The sequence below is a fragment of the Olea europaea genome, unplaced genomic scaffold (genome assembly GCF_002742605.1).
Source record: "Olea europaea var. sylvestris unplaced genomic scaffold, O_europaea_v1 scaffold2203, whole genome shotgun sequence".
Lineage (NCBI taxonomy): Eukaryota > Viridiplantae > Streptophyta > Magnoliopsida > Lamiales > Oleaceae > Olea > Olea europaea.
In genome coordinates, this window is record NW_019240049.1 from 135,844 (window position 1) to 149,386 (window position 13,543).

The 13,543-nt window shown below is 37.8% G+C and overlaps 1 protein-coding gene across 1 annotated transcript; it reads left to right on the forward strand.

The window, feature by feature from the left end:
* The first annotated feature begins 1,421 nt into the window (after positions 1-1,421).
* Positions 1,422-13,121, forward strand: LOC111380751 (LRR receptor-like serine/threonine-protein kinase FEI 1). Its single transcript, XM_023004383.1, has 6 exons — positions 1,422-1,626; positions 10,880-11,044; positions 11,159-11,491; positions 11,690-11,953; positions 12,084-12,217; positions 12,439-13,121. The coding sequence occupies exons 1-6, from the start codon at positions 1,437-1,439 to the stop codon at positions 12,655-12,657; spliced, it is 1,305 nt and encodes a 434-aa protein (XP_022860151.1). The 5' UTR covers positions 1,422-1,436; the 3' UTR covers positions 12,658-13,121.
* Positions 13,122-13,543: the final 422 nt, after the last annotated feature.

Genomic DNA, 13,543 nt, shown 5'->3' on the forward strand with positions numbered 1-13,543 from the left:
TAAAACATATGGAAAACATAATTAATCGAAACATGTCCCAAATCCTAAATAGCAAATTTTACATGAAAATGAAAACTGGAATAGTGCTAAAAATAAAAGTCCATAGTCATATTACTCAGAATTTATTTATTTTGAATTCCACAATTTCTGGCACCACGATTGCACCGCCTCGCCTGCCAACCAACGATTCCCGTTCTAATTTGTGAGTAGGGAAAATGGTGAGTAAATGGAAATACTCGGTCGGATACAAATATTTATGGTGCAATCTGGAGTAAAAATTTTAAAACATGTATCAAAAAAATCATATTGTCTCATATCTTTAAAAATCGGTAAGAGTTCATATCATATCATTTGTACTGGAATGGCCATATCATTCATATCATAGCATATCGTATCATATCTTTAGCTTTCATGAGTACAATAATTTATTAACATGAAAAAAAATTAAATGGAATAGAATACACTGTATCTCGATATCCTACCTCGTGAGATAAATCAGTTTTTGAAAGACAAAATACAAATTCACGTTCCAAACTTATTTTTTGGTATTTATTGCTGCTACCACTGTAAATGGGTATCTAAATTTTCTAGGATAAATAATAAAAACTTTTTATGGTATTTAAAGGTGAAAGAGATATTGAATTTTAGCAGGCCTAAAAGTCTGCCAAAAGCTGTGTTTTTCCTGTAAAGAGTCTCAATTCCATACAATAATTATTTCTTCTCTATCTAATCAACACATGGTAGTCTTATCACTATCTTATCCCAAAAATCTAGGCAAATAAATCATTTTAAAATAAAACTACCTATCTATGATTTAAGATATACGTGCACTCACCCCCAACAGATTCAAAATCAAAATAAACCACTCCATGCACATGACACGTGGTGGGTACATTTTCATCCAAGGTTCCAATTAAATTACAAAACTAGTTTTCATCAACTTCTTCAAACTGAAATATCTTGGTGCTGATTTATCCGAATCGACTTTTTCTTGAGCTTAATAAACATAATTAATTACAAGCTATCCAACGAGTATAATATTGATATATTTATCATTACTCTATTAATGTTTATATATTTGACCCAATTAAAATTGAATTTATTGTATTTATCATTTCAGTCCCCTAACTTTCCAAATTTAAATTATAGTATCAAAGTAAATAAATTCTAGTATATGCGAATTTTCGGGACTCTACGTCCCTGGTCTATAACAGTTAATTTGTTCACATCCTTCCTTGGTCAGCATTTGTAGCAGTAGCAATGTACTGAAATCTCCATTAAAAAGAGTGCATAAATTGCTTTGAGATGTAAGCTGCGAAGAATGGTAGTCCTTGCTAAGTGGCTTGTACGAAGTTCGTTTACAGAAACTAACTTCGGCATCCTATATGCATAATGGCAATCCTCATCTTTGACCACCAAGTTCTCTGTTTTCCAATATGATTCTTATTACGTCATTGCAAGGTTCTCTTTTAGTTTTTTCTGCTAAAATCTCTAACTTCTTTTTCTTATTGATTCAATGCTTCTGTTGTAGCTTTGTTGGCAATCGTGAATTGTGTGGCCAGCAAACCCAAGAATGCAAGAAGAATGGCAGTGATTCTACAGCATCTTCCCAGCGTACTGGTTCTGGTAAATTATTTATTATGCATGGGAGATTGTTCATTTGCTGTCTTTTTTATTTCCAGTGGCTTATTAAGTCAAAAGTATGTTATGAGCTTCTGGAGCTTTCACTTGGTGATAGTATAAACAACCTACCTGGAAAGAGGCCCATCTTAGCGTATTGTATCAAACAACCATTCTTTAGTGTGCTACTCTCAAAGCAAACTAACCTATGTGTAATCCAGTATAATGCATATTATTGGATGAACATCCCTTCAACTTCACATTTCTTGTCAAGGGTCTTACCATCTTCATAATTGATTATAACACATATATCAGTGGTCATGCCTCATACCGAGATTTAGAGTTGCCTTTGTATATTGAATTGTCCCGTTTCATTTTATTTATAGAACTCTGGACTTCCTTTCAAAATGGGTTGCATCAATCCTTTGTGTATGTCAAACCATGACTCATTGATAGATCAAATCTAATCTAATCTTTTTGGTGAGTAGTCAATCAAGATTGTCTTATAGGAGATGAAGGAGATAAATCCTAGCACTCATGACGATAAAAAATATAGAGAGCTACACAAAATAGAGTTAAAAAAAATGCAACTATAAGTTCACAACAGTATCCTAGATGAGTATCACCCACATTTAATCTTAGAGTTTATGAAGATTGATATATCTTCTATTCTCCACAAGTATACAAAAAGAAATGAAATGATGCTCTTGAAATCCACTGTAGATGCTCAATATTTTCAAAATCTTGTTCACTCGATCATTCCTTTCCTTCCATGAGGTCTATATAGCTCAGAGGTGCCACCTTTCAAAATATTAAGAGTTTCGAAGCAAGCAAAAAAAAAATAATAATAATAATAAAATAAATTCCTATTTAAGCCAAATTATTTTTTATTTGTTTGTTGAGTCTAACTAGTCATAAAAAATATAAGAAAACCTTGCTTAAGATTTTTACTCGTGTAGCGATTTTGGAGGAAATAAAACTTTGGTTGTACCGTATCTTCGTACTTCCTTCTCTCTCCCCGATGGAACTCCCCTCCCTAACACCACACCCATCCCCGTAACCAACAAATGACCACCCAAACACCACCGACCATTGCCGACGCCGGCGACGGCAATATCGCGACATCCAGCAAACCCCTAAACACCGGCCCCACACCACATACAAAATCTCACAATCAAGTGGCGGCCCTAGGTGGAAACCCTAGCACCGCCGCAGCCCTAACTGGTGACACGACCTGCGGTAAAATATGTTGGATGGAGCAGTGACACTAGGCGACGGCAAAACTGGTGGAAGAAAAGGAACTATTGGCAGAGGGATGTACCGACCTAGAGTTTGAACCCAGATTTAGCAAGTTCTGGCTACAAACCTCGCGAACGTGCTTGACCGACGAGAGGTGTAGGTGATCCCGACAAGGGGGCCTTTGCTGGGAGGAGCACGCGTCGGCATCGAAAAATCAGGAAGATGGCCAGAATGTTTCCAGATCACTCACGTTTCTTCTGCCGTCAAATGTGGCGTTTACACACAATTAGGGGAGGAAGATTTTGGATGCATATGGCGTGGTTTTCAATCATCGTTTTCGAGTGGAGGAGAAGGAATTTGCAATTTCTGTTAACAATCTTGGTATTGTTAGGATGACTGAGTGGGGCTCGAAGATAACGAGCACAATCTGTATGGGAAGGTTCGGCGCACTTTGGATGGTGAATATGGTGGACAAGTTGAGGGTGACTAGTAGGTTGGAGGATTTCGTCTCTAGGCTCAATAAGTCATTGGCACAACGATGTGTGAACAGCCGTGGTAGGTACTAGATGATAGCATAGTATGGGGATAGGCGTCAGAAGGAAGTGATAATGCTGGAAGGTGCGAATGGAGAAGGATGGACATCGATCTCGCGGGTGTTTTAGGCAGTAGTTGATTTGTAATGCCCCGAATTCTCGGAACCAGAAGCATTAAAAATAATCATTTCTTTCTTTGATTTAACCCCTTTGATGTTAGTCAAAATATTTTATAAATTAGAAGGTTTTTTTTTTTGAAATATATAAAAACATAATGGGAGGTAGTTATTCATATAAACTTAGCCAATTATGGCAAAATTTAGTTTTGAAAAACATTTGCAGGCAATTCAGCAATTACGGATTTAACAACAGCGGAAGAAAAATATATTTGGCCTAGCAAATGTCTATTAAAAATCATGAAATTTTTACAGGGACTAAAGCATTTATATATGTACCACATATAAAAATTTGGGGTCTTGACGATAACGTTTGAAGCACGAAAATATTGCCCGAATATGCTGGACAGAAATTCGGATTCGACGCGACGCAGTTTACTAAAACGGGTAACTTTTTTTTAGAAAATATTTTTGAGAAATTCCAAAGGCCACTATTAGAGAACTCATAGACCTTTCAAAGCTCACTGATTTCACTTAAAAACATGCACTATAGCCCAAGTTATGCCATTTTCAAATAGGAGGCCAGAATTTGAAATTTTAACCTGCATAAATTAAACTTCATACATAGTCAATCCAACACTTCTAAATTCTAGTTAACATGTATTATCTATAAAACTAGACAAAATAAACATTTAAAAGCAATTAAAAAAAGTGTCATCTAAGTATCCATAAAATAATTACATAAATGGAAATTTTTACTAGAAGTTGAAAGCAATTCAGATCGTCGAACATTTGCCACTATGCCAACCACCGCCATGCTTCGATCTTAACCTGTAAAATTGTTTGTAGGGATGAGTTCTATAAATAATACTTAGTAGGAAGCACTTAAGTAAATTGTTTGATTGTGTCACCGTCAATTTCGAGCGAATTAGTAATCAGTCAGTCCGCTTACTTGTAGGTTTTGATAACCCCATTTCATTTATCATAATCATCTCTTCATATCTCGTGTAAACCACCAAACGATGATTCCATCATGAGTAACACCATAACAAGTTTAACGCAAACGAAAACATATAAATCTTACATCACTTACAAAAGCGCCGAAACACCCCTACCTTAATGCTTAGAGTTTGAATACCCTTTTGTGTCCAAAGAAATAAAATGTAGCGTACTTTTGGCATCCTCTTCAAAGAATTTTCAGATTCAAGGTACTTTAATTTATGGGAAAATTGGCAAAATAATTTTATGTGTATGCATAATAGTTTGGGAGAAAAATGTGGCTAAAGGAATTGAAATTTGGTTTTCAAAATAAGCCTATGATTTTTAAATTCTCATGGAATGAGTTTTCTCTTAAATCTCCATTGAAGTAGTATTGGTAATGCATTAAAAAAAAATATGGAGTTATAAAGATATGTAAGTGAGGGTTTTAAAACATGGACGTTGCAATTGAAAGTGGGGAGGTTATAGACTTTTCAATTACCTAAATGGCAGTTTACGGAATCAAAATGGCATGGGGCTAATTAACATTTTTCAAATACTAAATGAAATGGATTGGCAGTTAACAAACATAAAAAAAGGCACTTGGCAGTTAACAAAAGTGCGGTTAAACAATGATAGTGAACTGTTAATTAGGTGCATATGTGGGTATAAAAGTGTAGGTTGACATTTCAAGAAAACTGTGGCAGTTTACCAAATGGAAATCAAAGTGGTATTTGGAAAAATTAATGTTTATCAATAGCAATATAAAGGTGGGTCGGCAGTTGACTGAAATTGGGATTAAAAATGGCTAGTGATGAGGGTGGTTATGCACTTAGTGGGTGAGTGGCATATTTAAGTAGGGTGGCTAAGGAAAAAAATTTCAGCTTGATATGTGGAAAGAAATTTTTTTTTAACGGGGCTAAAAAAGGGGGTCATTGGAAGGACAAAATTATGTTTAAAAGTTGTTTGGCATAAATAATAAGTGTATAAAAACTTAAATTTTTAAGGACTTAATATAGGTAGGAAAGCAATTAATGTAAAGTGTCGTCAAAATAATGTAACAAATAAAAATTTGTTGTCTAAAAGAGATTTTAATCCCTTACAAATTTAAAAAAAGAAGAAGTACGCGACACTTTACTATCGTGACCAAAGCTTTAATTTGAACTCTTAAGGAAGGGTTGTATTGACGTAATAATATAACCCAAATTATATTCGAGTTATACGGGGAAGTTTTATCATAAAACGAAACAAAACATTTTTTTCTTGGTCACTACATGATTCATTTGTTGTTGGAGATAAAGCCAAACGTTGTATGGTGAACGAACGAAGTCGAGATGACCTATGCCGAAGTTACATCAAACATACAGGTCTCGCAAAATGTTGATCGAAGGGTGCTAATGAGAAAGGAAAAGGTAGTTATTGTGAGTGAAGATGAAGATAATCGTATGATGCCTAAGTCTAAGGCAACATATGCAGAAGGTTCAAATGACGGTTTATTGAGTATCACCGAAATAAGGGCTTGTGTCCAGTCGTTGAAAGGGGAGATGAATGAATTACTTAGGCTTTTAGGATGTGGGTCTGTAGTGGATCCCAAGCTGCTTTGTTACAAGTGTGGGATGGGCGTAGATGAAGAACGCTCGACTCCTGAAGATAAGGAGGATAATAACTCGGGGACTGAAGCGGATCGGGGGGTGGGACCTTGGCTTAACGAAGGGGAGCCGGATATGGTGAATTTGGAGTCGGAGACACTAGGAATGATGAACATGACGTTGTCAGCTGACGGATTATTATCAGTTGAGGTTGAGCAAGAGCAAGAGCAAGAGCAAGAGCAAGAGCAACAGACGGGACATGTACTGGCTGATGGATCAGTCTCTACAGTAGTGAAGAGAACAAGGCGACATGCTCGAGAACCATGGTGGGGAACACATATAATAGAAGGCATTCAAAGCCTCCAAAAGAGAAGAAATTAGAGATGGACAAAGCGATAGTGTTGTAGGTAGATGGTGCCAAGCAAGGAGGAACAAATAGTAATATCGAGCAGGTGGAGGAAGTAGAGGGATATCCACGTGATCCTTTGGAGTATCGTCATGTTGAGGAAACAAAGAAAGTGAATGCGATTGAAGTTGAGCCCCATCTTCAAATTGGGTCCTTCAAAAAATTCAGGATTTCAGTAGGTTGGTGTCATGCTATGAAAGTAGACTTCTGCAATTATTTGAGGAAATTGAGGTCACATCGTATACAATGCGGTAAATTAAGAAGAGAGGGTGATTGCGAACTTAAGCGGCTCGAATGGTCAGTAAATTATGATGCCAAGGATGTCGAATCAAAGAAAGGTTCGCTTGGGAGGGATGAGAGAGCGTCAAGATAATCCCAAAAATAATTAGTTGGAACGTGAGGGGGCTGAATGAAGCGGGGAAAATGTTAGGTGTTCGAAATCTGTCAAGGAAATGGAGGGTAGACCTTGTTTGCTTACAAGAAACTAAGTTGGAATTCATCTCGAGGGCGGTTGTTAACAGTTTATGGGGGGACAACATGTTGAGCATCAATATATGGGTTCATCGAGAGCTTCAGGAGGTGTGTTAGTCATATGAGACACTAGAGTTCTTGATATGGAAGTCAGTGAAGGGCTATTCTTCTTATCGCTTTTGTTCAGAAATATTGGGGATGGATTCCAGTGTAGAGGTGGATTGTGTGATGAGTTGGCTGGGATGATGGCCTGCTGGAACATTCCAACGTGCATTGGGGAGATTTTAATGTGGTTTGGTTTCTTACTAAGAGGTCTAGTGACTGAAGATTAACAGGGGCAATGAAGGATTCTTCAGATTTTATTAAGGAAAATATGTTGGTAGACATGCCTTTGATTGGAGGAGACATCACTTGGTCATTTAATCGGGATCAATCTGTTTGATCTCAAATAGATCACTTTTTGATTAGTGGGGAGTGGGAGGCTAAATATCCAAAGGTCACTCAGAGGAGATTGGGAATGTGAGGTGTAATGGAAGAAGGCCTTTTAGATTTGAGAAGATATGGCTAAAAGTAGAAGGCTTTGGGAGCAAGTACGGAATTGGTGGCATCTTATGAATTCAGGGTTTCCCAGTTATGTATTGGATTGGAAATTAAAGCCCTGAAGAGGGATCTAAAGTGGTGGAATGAGGAAGTGGTGGGAGATGTTAATTGGCGTAAAACTCAATGCATTCTAAAAATAGAAGAGCTGGATAGGCAGGAGAAGAGGGAGAGTAGAGTGTTAAGGGGAGAGATTGGTGGAAATGGAAGAGATTGCTCGGTGCCAGAAATCTAGGGTCACTTGGTTGAAAGAGAGGGACAAATACACCAAGTTTTTCCATAGAGTCGCTAATTTTAACAGGCGCAACAACTCTACACTTTGTAAGAGGTCGATGGGGCTACTTATGAGGACCCGTAGAATATTGGGAATTAAATGGTGAGATTCTATCAAAATCTCTATCGGGGATAGTTTGACTGGAGGCCAGAAGTGGATGGACTTGACTTTTCTACTATCACGGAAGAGGATGCCAATTGATTAGAGAGACCATTTGGGGAAGACGAAATCAAGGAAGTGGTTTTCAGCATGAATGATAAGGCACCGAGACTAGACGGTTTCTCGTTCGCATTTTATGAGGCGTGTTAGGAGATGGTGCGGTCGGACATTATAGATGTTCTTATTTTTTTCAGTACGACAAGTTTTGATAAGTTCTAATGCTACATTTATTGTGCTGATCCCCAAGAAATCGGGAGCAGTTGACATTAAGGATTTTCACCCTATTAGCTTAGTTAGCGCGACATACAAGATTATTGCGAAGATTCTGGCGAATAAATTGAAGGAGGTGATGGGGAAAGTGGTGACTAAGTCTCAGGATGCTTTTGTAAAAGGAAGGCAGATTTTGGTTCTGTACATATCCGAATGAATGCGTTGACTCTATATTACGTTTGGGGGTGTCAGAGATTGTATGCAAGCTCGATATTCAGAAGGCCTATGATCACGTGAACTAGGGGTTCCTTATGTATATGCTCATGAGATGTGACTTTGGGAAAAAGTGGTGTAAGTGGATTCAACTTTGTATTTCTACTGTTTCGTTCTCAGTCTTGGTTAACGGCACCCTGGAGGGTTATTTTCGAAGCAGCAGAGGTTTGAGGTAAGGGGATCCCTTATCTCCATTATTGTTTGTGATTGTTATGGAGACATTCAGTAGGATGCTTGAAAAAGCTGTGGGAGAAGGTTTGATAAGGGGTTTTACGGTTGGGCACTTACAGGTCTCCCATTTGCTATTTGCAGACGATACACTGATTCTATGCGATGCAGATAATGAGCAATTCAGGAACTTGGGTCGGCTACTTCAATGCTTTGAAGCGGTCTCAGGATTGAAGATTAATTTGGGGAAGTCTGAGGCTATTATAGTGGGAGAGGTTGCTAACGTGGATGAGTTGGCCGATATATTGGACTGTAGGGTTGCACAGTTGCCCATGTCATACCTTGGGCTTCCTTTAGGGTCAAGGTTTAAATGTAAGCATATTTGGAATTGTCGAAAGGGTAGAGAAGAGGTTAGCAGGGTGCAAGCGTATGTACCTTTCGAAGGGAGGCCGTCTTACCCTCATTAAATCCACACACTCTAATCTCCCAACTTATTTCTTATCACTGTTTCGCATTCCTGTTATAGTGGCAAACAGATTAGAGAGGATTTAAAGGGAGTTTCTTTGAGTAGGGTTAGGGGAAGAGAGGAATTTTCCTTTGGTTAATTGTGTGATTTGTTCTCCTGTAAGGATGGGGGCCTTGGATTGAGGAGCCTTGTTCTGTTTAACAAGGCTTTATTGGGTAAGTAGTTGTGACGATTTGGGGTGGAGAGGGAAAGTTTTTGGAGAGAAATCATAGTAGTGAAGAATGGTGTGATGGAAGGGGGTTGGTGCTCAATCGAGGGTCATGAATCTTATGGGGCAAGTATGTGGAAGTATATCCTACGAGGATGGAATGAATTTAGAGATAAATTGACTTATGTGGTGAGGAAGGGCAATGGTATCTAATTTTGGGATGATTGCTGGTGTGGAGATCATTCGCTAAAGGCACGGTTTCCTTCTTTGTACCACATTGCTTTGGAACTGTCCGCTATGGTGAATGATGTAATAGCCTTAATAATGGAAGTTACAGCTGGAATATTGCTTTTCAGAGGGGAATTATGCATTGTTTTTGACTTCCTTGCCTGAGGCGCATATTCAGGTACGAGAGGGTGATCATAGCAGGTGGAGGTTGGCACGGGATGGTATTTTTTCAGTTCGCTCTTATTTTAGATCCATATTCAGCTTGGTGGAGAGTTCATTTCCCTAGAAGACGGTGTGGCAATGTAAATTCCTCCACGGGTGACTTTCTTATTATGAACGGTTGTGAGGGGGTAGGCGTTAACGGTGGACAATCTTCAAAGAAAAGGCTTTTGTGTTACTGAGTGGTGTTATATGTGTAAGAGAGAGAGAGAGAAACGATTAACCATTTGTTCGTCCATTTTGATAGTGTTCGATGGCTGTGGTACGGTATTCTAGCTTCCCAACATTTGGATTGGGTGATGCCTAGGTGCATAGAAAATTGTTGCAGGTATGGAGGAGAAAATTTCAAGATTAGAAGGTTTGTGTGTAGTCTTATTCCGGGATGCATTGTACTCTGTGTGTGTGGAGAGAAAAACAACCGCTATTTTGAATACCAAACAAGAACAACAAAGCAAATTAGTTATATGACTTTGTATACTTGGTTTAAATGTTTAATGCCGCGGCCACTAATCATATAGAAAGGCTGCCTAACTTCATGTCTTTCCTTTCTTGTTTATTTTGATAATACACCCCCCATGTATTAACCTATTGATTAATAAAATTATATGATTATTTAGAAAAAAAAAATCAAAAATATAATTTTAAATGAGGTGAGAGCGAACCATATTTTGATTGTTATCAGCATTCATGTCATTGTTTTTGTCAGATAATTCTTGTCCCCAATAAGGTATGAAGCCTTTTGCAGGAGTATGTGGATCACGAATCCTTGAAATGGCAGTCATGAACCTTATCGTGGCTGTAACTTTGTGTGGCTTTATAGCATTAAACAAGCTTACAAATATGTTAGAGCTTAAGTTTAGTTGCTGTCGTTGGACCACAAGAGAAGCCAAAATTGATTTGAAATTTCTGCAGCTTGACTTCGAGGCTTGCCTGATGATGACTCTGGCTCATTAGATTACCTAATCTTTTGGCATCACGCATTTCTATATATTTGCAATTTCCACTAAGAAGTTGCAACTTTTACTATCTGTGTTAGTAGTTTATATGACTATCTGCTGCATGGATATTCCTAGTTGGTAGAACTTAATCTTTTGCTTTTTCTCTTATTATTTGTGGTGTTTTCAGCCCAAAACCAAGCCAGGAAGAAATATTCAGGCCGGCTTCTTATAAGTGCACTTGCCACTGTGGGTGCATTGCTTCTGGTGGCACTTATGTGTTTCTGGGGCTGTTATCTGTATAAGAGGCTTGGTAAAAATGATGGCAAAGCCCTTGGGGTGGACGTCACTGGGGGTACTTATCTAATAACAATACATGAGCAGTTAAATTTACGGTTCTGTCTGAGTTGGTCCAGACTGTTTTTTTTTTCTCAAAGAATTCAACCTTTCTCATTGTTTATTTATTCAGGAGCATCAATTGTGATGTTTCATGGAGACTTGCCGTACTCTTCAAAGGATGTCATTAAGAAACTTGAGACTTTGACAGAGGAACACATAATCGGTGCTGGGGGCTTCGGAACTGTCTACAAGCTTGCCATGGATGACGGCAATGTATTTGCCTTAAAAAGGATTATGAAGGTAAACAAGGACTTTGATCGTTGTTTTGAGAGGGAGCTTGAAATTCTCGGAAGCATCAAACATAGATACCTGGTAAATCTGCGAGGATATTGCAATTCCCCTACATCGAAACTTTTAATATATGATTTCTTATCAGGAGGCAGCCTTGATGAAGCTCTTCATGGTAAGATAATAATCTTTTCCTCTTCAATATTCTTAAAAGTTTATTTCTATACAAGTATCATAGACTGCATCTACTTGAAACTATTCTTGCCATTTTTAGGGTTGCTTTCACAAATTGCTGGTTACGAGCAACTCATATTTTCCCTATCGACGGGTATATTTACTTATAAAACTCTCACTTGTCTCTTATACAATATAGGTTCTATCTTCCATGTGGAGAGAACCGAGCAGCTAGATTGGGATGCTCGTATTAATATTATTGTCGGAGCTGCGAAAGGGCTTGCCTATCTGCATCATGATTGTTCCCCTCGAATTATCCACCGCGATATCAAGTCGAGCAACATTTTACTTGATGGAAATTTTGATGCTCGAGTGTCTGATTTTGGACTGGCTAAATTATTGGAGGATGAGGAATCTCACATCACGACGATTGTAGCTGGCACATTTGGATATCTGGCTCCTGGTAAGGATAATAAGTAATGTATAATTAAATCAGTTTCTCTTTTGTCACTTTGTTGTTGGAGTTATCATTTTAATTACAAGAATTTGAACTTTTTGTTTCTAATTTCTTGACCATTAAATTTATTTTATAGAGTATATGCAGAGTGGTAGAGCTACTGAAAAGACTGATGTCTATAGTTTTGGTGTTCTGGTGCTCGAGATAGTGAGTGGGAAACGGCCTACCGATGCATCCTTCATTGAGAAGGGACTAAACATTGTTGGATGGGTACTCCTTTCCCACTTTCTTTCTGTTCCCACTTTTTTGCGCACGTATTAGATGAAAGTGCTCATCTGTCAGTTCTAATTTAGCATTATTTAAATTCATGTCTAATGCTACACCTGGTTGGCTAAAATTTTATTTAGCACGAATGCTCAACTCCCGTATGATCAGTTGCACGATTTATCCTCACACGTGCTGAATTGCTGTTTTACTTTTCATTTTTGCAGTTGAATTATTTAGTTTCAGAAAACAGACAACGAGAAATAGTCGATCCAAACTGTGTAGCAGTTGAGACAGAGAGCCTTGATGCCCTGCTTTCAATTGCCATCCAATGTGTTTCTTCAGGTCCTGAGGATAGGCCAACCATGCACAGGGTGGTTCAAATACTTGAATCTGAGGTCATGACCCCATGCCCGAGTGACTTCTACGATTCCAACTCTGATTAGGGATTTTTCATCGAATGGTGAACGTTCGTAGTAGCTAGTATTATCATCTGTTTCGCATGGCAAAATGCTGAAGCAACACAAGCGCAGAAGGGGCTCAGAATCTGCATTAATTTATTTCAAACCATATTTATTCGTTCCTTTTGCAAATCGACAGAATTGGCCTGTGTTGCTTCGATTATTCTCCTCTAAATTAGAGCAAGTGGTTTGGCCTCATCAGGAATTAGGGGTTGCTTTGTCCCAGGTGTCCTCATCAGGTTTATCTTCTCCAAATATCTAAACTTTTGACCATTGTTCTCGTCTCTTTACTTGATCTTCCCTAATTGAAATTCATCTAAATCATTTTGTACGTGAATTGTAAAATTAATTGTGTCATCATAACCGAAGGATCCTTGTGATTGATTCCATTTTGTATAATATTTCGAGTGCAATAATTTTTTTCATAATTGACTGTAAACTTTCATTCACTTATAATGCAAGCATCTGCTTTAATTAAGGTAAATCTGTGTCTTTAGTTTGATTTCATGGCCATTTTCAAAATTTAAATTATTTCATCTCGAAATAACAATAAAGGAAAAGAAAGAAAAAGGGGTAAATGCTGTTCTCTAATTTTCACTGTAATTAAATAAAAAAGCTTAAAATTGGGACAAATGGTCGTGATCCTTATTCAATTAATTGGCTGTATCGTCTGTAAGTTTAGGCAAATTTTAACTGCACAAGAGCTTATTTCAATAGATGAAAATTCATTTGAAAAAAAAATAAAATGAAAAGAATTATCCATCTGGGTTCAAATTCGAGAGTAACACAATGCAGATTAATTTAAAATAGAACATAAAAACATTAAATTCGACTACAAAATACGGTAGAGAATTGTTACAAGAATGAATAG

Bases quoted from the DNA above. Each gene is read 5' to 3' on its own strand.
- LOC111380751 (XM_023004383.1), top strand. From the start codon at position 1,437: ATGATTCTTATTACGTCATTGCAAGGTTCTCTTTTAGTTTTTTCTGCT. The intron at 1,627-10,879 runs GTAAATTATTTA...TGGTGTTTTCAG, and splicing joins TTCCCAGCGTACTGGTTCTG to CCCAAAACCAAGCCAGGAAG. The intron at 12,218-12,438 runs GTACTCCTTTCC...TCATTTTTGCAG, and splicing joins GACTAAACATTGTTGGATGG to TTGAATTATTTAGTTTCAGA.